At 34.2% G+C, this 6,836-nt stretch overlaps 1 protein-coding gene across 1 annotated transcript; it reads right to left on the minus strand.

Annotated features, from left to right (window-relative positions):
* Window positions 1-1,847: 1,847 nt before the first annotated feature.
* LOAG_11364 (expressed sequence) lies at window positions 1,848-5,463 on the minus strand (the record flags this gene model as incomplete). Its single annotated transcript, XM_003146885.2, has 11 exons — window positions 1,848-2,024; window positions 2,126-2,243; window positions 2,326-2,422; window positions 2,582-2,695; window positions 2,928-3,052; window positions 3,787-3,892; window positions 4,024-4,170; window positions 4,436-4,544; window positions 4,612-4,790; window positions 4,884-5,094; window positions 5,261-5,463. Coding segments are annotated over 11 exons (1,586 nt in total), but the record flags the coding sequence as incomplete, so codon positions are not given.
* Window positions 5,464-6,836: the final 1,373 nt, after the last annotated feature.

The following is a 6,836-nucleotide window of genomic DNA, read 5'->3' on the forward strand; positions in this document are numbered from 1 at the left end:
TGGGAGATTATTTTAAACAATGTAAATTTTTAGATGATTTACAATAGGAAATTTATTTGATTATATATTTGTATAGTTGGAGTCTCGCGAATAAAAATTCGCGACAACTTTCCCCATCGCTGAGTATATTTTTAAAACTGGATTATACTATACCAGCATGAATAGTTTTTAGCATCTTTTTTCCAGCAGTGAAGTTAAGGCTGTAAATTTCATACTAAATTATTCAGACTTCTTATTAAAGAAAAAAATCGCTACTTTTGAACAATCAAAATAAATATATCGAGTAAACAAAGTAATATTTGGATGAGCAAGGACGAGTGGAGTTGTTTCTATCGTGTAACTTTACAAAGTTTACCAAAAGAATCAGGAAAGAGGCAGGTAAGACTAAGCTGGGAAAGTAACAGCCAGGAAAAGAGATTACTGAAAAGGAGTTTCCTGTTTGAATGCGGCCAACATCATCAATTCATCACCGAACCAATAAGAGTTTGCATCGATCCTCTATCCTTTCCTTTTTCGCGCATTCTCATCCTATTCCATTTCTTTTATAAAACCTAATAAGGCCTTATAAGTAAGGATTTGGTTCATCCCACGGCGTCAGCCCTACTTACCAAAAATAGCCTTCTTGGAGCACACACTGTCTACGTTCATTTAAGCAAGTGAGATGTACCATATCCATTGAAAATTTGAGAACAGGTTGAAGATGTTGCGTTCCACAATTTCTCTAATCATTCTCTTCACCAAATATAATTGCTTCAAAATGTTTACTTCAACCCTCCTGAGGGGAACTTAGAACCAGCTACTAGATAGTTCGGTTGGTCTTTTGTCCCCTTCACCAAACTCAGCAGATACTTACTAACCTACTTATTGCCGATCTCCGGTCCCCCCTTTCTTTCATCGACTTGGACATTAACATAGTCAATCCACTAGTAGATATCTAAAAGCTTTGCAAAAAATATTTTTAGTCTCCGTTATATTATGATTTTATTGACACTCATTTTAGCTACACTTATTATAATCATCACTGGATTTATTGACAGACGCATGTTAATGTATTTTGAGCATGTTGTATTGTAACTTGTCTTCAGTTATTCATATGGATAACTGAAGTTACAATACAACATGCTTAAAATACATTAACATGTGTTCCTTTCGATTTCATCAAATACATTTTTTTTTATCACAATCAATATAAATAATTGAACAACCTATAATGCCAAACACAGATCGTAAGTAGTCGCAAAATTGTTTCGATGTCTTAAATGACCCAAATTTAAACATAGTTGTCAGCAATAATTATGAGAGTTGAGCAATAAGACACAAAAGAAACCTGCGAAATAACTCATGTTTTATCATTTCATTATAAATCATATGGTAGTGATAAGTAATCTTATTACCAATAATCAAGACCGTTCAACAACTTCGTTGATTACTTCGTGTAAGTTTCAGTGAGTTACGTCATCCAATGGTCAAAGGAAATGAAAACCCAGATTGTTCTACATTTTGTACACAATCAAACACAAAGAACTTCCGCACTTTCAGTATACACTAACACTAATTAATACTGTACATATTTATCATGCATACGTGCTATATCACTGGCTTGCAACATTCGGTTTATGGACTTCACAACTCATTAAAATCAGTCAGTAAGAGTGTCACTAATAATGATTCCGAGGGTGCCAATAAATTCTAGTCACTGAACATGCATGCAGTTGCATCACTCAGGATTTCGACAATTTCCAATTCAAAAATTAGTGCGTATCATACAACTGAACAACATAACGCGATTATTCATGAACACATGATAACAGTGTAACTCAATCCGTGATGCATGATTGTACAAAAAATTACTGCATGATAATAGCTGTGACTTTTCTAAATTTGATACACGTTATAAATAAAATTGCATGGGCCAGAATGACTGAATCAACAAACGTGGTCGGGTTCAGTGTTCGTACACAATTATGCAGACTTCGCAATTTGTTTTCAAGGCCAAAATCCTGATTCTTCAATGTAAAGTGTTTCTGAAATGAAGTTGCAGTGTAAAAATGTTCTAACCTGCTTCGTTAAACAAACTTCAAAACTCACCATCTGAAATAAACGATGAAACTATATAGAAAACTACTTTAAGGACGAAGCCATTCTGATGCAAATAGTCGGATAATGTTGTATCCTCACGAGCAATAGATGGCATATATTCCCGCTGGAAATCACGGCGCCAATAGTCCTTCGGCCACTCATCTCTGTGACAAAATAAATATGAAACATACCAAGAATCCTTCTCATGAAAACAAAGTCCAATACCATCAATACAATGTAACTTACCTCAAACTGATCTTGGTATAATGATAAAGGTAAAGATCTGCTCGGATAAAATTTGGAAGCTTCTTTTCAAATGGATACTTCTTCATAAGATAAGTAACTGAAAAATTTTTTGTTGGTCCTCATGAAACTGAAATTCATAGCATCTAACGAAACACAACAAAATATGACAGACCTAGAAACTATAACCTTCAATCTTAATTTTAATTTATATTCTACACTTGATCGTACTTTTTCGAACTGAAAGAAAATATTTCACCTTCTGAATTATTTCGTAACAAATGATAAGCGAGAGAAAGAAAGAAAGCGTTATTATGATAGGTTCCTAGAGCGGCAAACCACATTTGCCAATCCAAGCGTGGCTGATGTGGCACTAAAAAAGAAAAGTATCACGTCACATATAAACTATCAAAGCACATCGTAAACTATGACCATTCACAACCAAAATCTCATTCGAAATCTTTCACGCCAAAACCAGAATTCAACGTCAAGCTTTTAGAAGGGCATCTGATCTTTCAACTCAAACAGAAAACATTTAAACTCAAGAACAAAGAAATGTATTACTAAAAGGACTAAAAATATTTTGATCATATATAATCTCTCACATACGAATCGTGGTCTTTCGTTGAGTTTTCCAGGTTTTGAATAGAAGTCAAACATATTCCAAGGACCATTCAGTTCATAGGAACCTTCTAAGATTATTTCCGGTCGACCATACAAACCAGACATCCTACAATTTCATTAATCGGGAAAGCTTTCTTCATAACTAAACGAAAAATGACATGAGATGCTTTTGTTGACTTAAAATCACCGCATGCATAACTCTGACGAATTCTTTGTGAATAACCACACTTTCTAAATAATCCATATGGATGAGTTAGTTCGTAGGATTCCACATAACGATGCATATATTTTACCACAGCGGGGATTTGTACCTGTGCTCGACTACTTATGACAACAAATGATACCTGAATCTATAGGCAATGAAATGAGTGAGACAAGCATATTACTAAACTAACAGTGCAAAAAGATTTTAACATATGGGACCTTGCAAGCCATTAAAATAAGCCTGGAAACAAATCACAACTATTTATGAAAATAGTTGTTTCCAAAATCTAGAAATTGCGCAAAATTTTTGAACGGAACAACATAATCAAACTATATACAATAGAAATTAAACCATGCTGAGTACTTCACTAAGAACTGACCAAATTTACAATAAAATCACATTTCTAATATATAGCCCATTGATGGGGAAAAAAAAATGAGAAAAATTGTGAAATGTAAAACATACGGTACTGATTGAAAAGAGGAAAGTTGCAACGACGATTACATAAACCAGATGGAATAATGAACGCAACTTTGATTCGCGAATTTCAGTAAAGTACCTGAGTTTTAAGAAATTTAGAAATGAAATATCAACTTATATGATTACGCTTGGCAACAGAATTCAACACAACCTACCTCAATACTGCAGTAATAATTTCAGCTACAAAGTTAGTAACTCCAATGTATAATAACCAAACAGTCGACTCTTCAACAAATTCGTCAAATTGTTGAATACTAAATCCTGAAAAACCTCAAATTTTCAATAACTTTAGCAAAAGAGTTTGCATTGCTACAAGTGGACAGTCCACCATGACCTATGAAGTCCAGCAATTTTATATAAAAAATGACAAAACAAAAGAAAAAAGGACCCACCAATTGAAGACGTTACTTTAAAGCCATCAATATCAACATTAAAATAATGAACGAAAAAGTATAGGGTTGATGCTATCAAAACAGCCGATATCATTGTTCCTAAGCGTGTCAGGGAACGCTCATATCGGGGATATATGCCCTTCGTAGCTAAAAACTGAATTTTATAACCAAATATAGAACAATTATCGAAAATCCAATAGAGCAAAAAGTAAATAGCATACAAAACAACATGCGTTCTTCTGCTACCCATCCATATCACTCTATTCAGGTCACTGCGATTCATATTACCTAATTCTAACATTTAAATTTGGGATCACATTTTAAAAGCTATTATGACATTGAAAATTGTGCATATTCGCAGCTGCATCATCAACTGCTCATCAGGAAAGCATGGAAGAAATCAAATGCTTACAAAATCTGAATTCGTCCGAATCCACCAATACTGCTACACACTCGACTGATATAAGAAGGTTGAAGAAGTTGTAGTTACCCGTTGCCATAATTAAACACATAAGTAAAATCTTCAAAGTAATTTTTAACACAAATTTAATTAAAAGAGTGCAGAAAAATTTTCTAAAAAAAGCAAACCTGAGGACCGAACGAAAAATACCGTGCATATTTGAATGGCAATAAAAATAAAGGAGGCAAAATAATTTTAATATAGAGTGTGAGAGCAGTTGAAAAATGCTTGAACCATTTTGGAACCATATGAACATAATAAGAAATCCATGTGGGCACACACTGGCTTTCGAAATGTACGTCCAGTGCTGTGAAATTTTGAATTTTTACTGCATTTGTTACATTAACGAAAAATAACTGCAATGAATTTAGGTTTATTCTTAGGTCTTCATGAAACATACCTGCGAGATCCCACCAAAGAGGGCAATGGCTAGTGAGTTTGACCACGCCTGATGCATATATGAGCCGGAATAGTAACCAGCGCATCAAGTACAATGAAATGTTATCTGCTGGTGAAGGTCCAACGAAAGGTAACGGAGCTATGATAATACATATTGCTCCAGATTCAACAAGAAGACTGTCCCATTGGAACCGAAGAAATACATCGCCAACCTGTAGAATTCAGACAGAATTTCAATTATTTAGCGATAAATCACTCATGCAACTTATTATGAACCCTAAGTGATACGAATTGATATATGTAATTCGTACTTATAGACAAGTCGTTTACAAAAACAAGTACGCATTACATACTGGTTTATGTGAGTTAAATATCAACCTGGACTGCGGTAGAATAGACAACAAGCAGAAGAAGATATGTGATGGCATTACGCACTAAGTCGAACATTATAGAAAGGGAAGCAATCGCTATTCCGAACAAAACAACAATTTGTAAAGCATAGGATGGTGCTATACAGAAAAAGTTTATCACAACCGGCAAAATATTTACGCCATTTCGGTATGACTGACATGATGATTTGTCTGAAAAGCATATATTGTTTTCAAATTCTCTCTTTCATGGGCTCATTTAGACTTCGCCTAGATGGAAATTCAAGCCTTCCAAATATTAATTCAAAACCACAAACCACGAGATTAATGATGCACTTTAATGATATACAAGAATGCGGGAATGAAAAATGTAGTCAAACGAGGGAATGAAGGGAATGAACTTCTGTAGGAAACGATGAAATGAACTCACATTCCTTTAGACAAGGCAATATTTTTTAGGAAAAAGAAGAGAAGTGATTAGTATTACCAAATTTTTAGAAGCATTTTAGGTAACAAGGAGAAAAACATAGCTTGGAAGGATGATAATTGGAGAGAATATAACTAGCTTAATGAATAAATCTTATCTGTTTGTCTGCTTTTGCATTATTTTCTTGCTATGAAACATATAGAGATAAATGAATTATAATGAATTTTAAGAGACATCCCAGAATGGGAGTCCAAAATATAAACTCATTGTCTTTTTCAAAAGAAATTTGCAATATAAAAGTAAAAAACCCACCACAAGTAAGTTTCGATGCCACTGGGATCAGTCCGTTCTCTCCATAAAGTCCTGAAAATTTTTATGGATTAATGAAGCAGAGGAAAACTCCCCCGTTAAAATTACATATCTTCACTTTCATGGAAGATGAACGAAAAAAAAATGCTGGAAAGTTTCTCAATATCATTTGAAAAAAAGCGATGAATTTGTAGTGCAGAAATTATTCACCAAAAAAATGAATCGTATACCTGGTATCTGCCAGTAGAGCGAGGTCAATGCCGCCAAATAAACGAATGAATGACCAATTAGTATGATATCTTTCACTATTTTACTCTTCATTTTGGTATTTTGAATTCCTTTTACACTTAAAATAAATAAGAAGACTAATAGAAGACTCAAACTGTACAATTATACTATTTATGACATAATACAGAACACGGAACATAACAGAAGTGATTTAAAAATAAAATTTTGTGCAGTGAGCCATATTTGTTCAGTTCTCCTCTTTGTTATGCAGTAAGGGATGCTTCGTTCCTGTTGCACCATAATAAAATTACCTCAAGGAGAATCGATTTCACTAATGCCAGCTGGCCAGATAACTGTCTTTTGAAATTGACAAGTTTTATCAACGTTTCCTTCCCACGGATCTTGACAAAACAAGATAGTATCTAAACGAATTCCTGATTGCGAGTAAATCGATCTGAAAATCGTCTACATCGACTAGGAAAGACAATGCGCACTAACGACGTTATGTGAATAGAGCGGCATATTGCGGATCAATCGTGCACCCGCATGCTAGTGTTTAACATTCAAAATATGCCGAGAAAACCCAATCGGCAACCAGAAATGAACGCACAGCAGTTTTTCG

This window comes from Loa loa (genome assembly GCF_000183805.2).
Source record: "Loa loa unplaced genomic scaffold supercont3.598, whole genome shotgun sequence".
NCBI classification, from domain to species: domain Eukaryota; kingdom Metazoa; phylum Nematoda; class Chromadorea; order Rhabditida; family Onchocercidae; genus Loa; species Loa loa.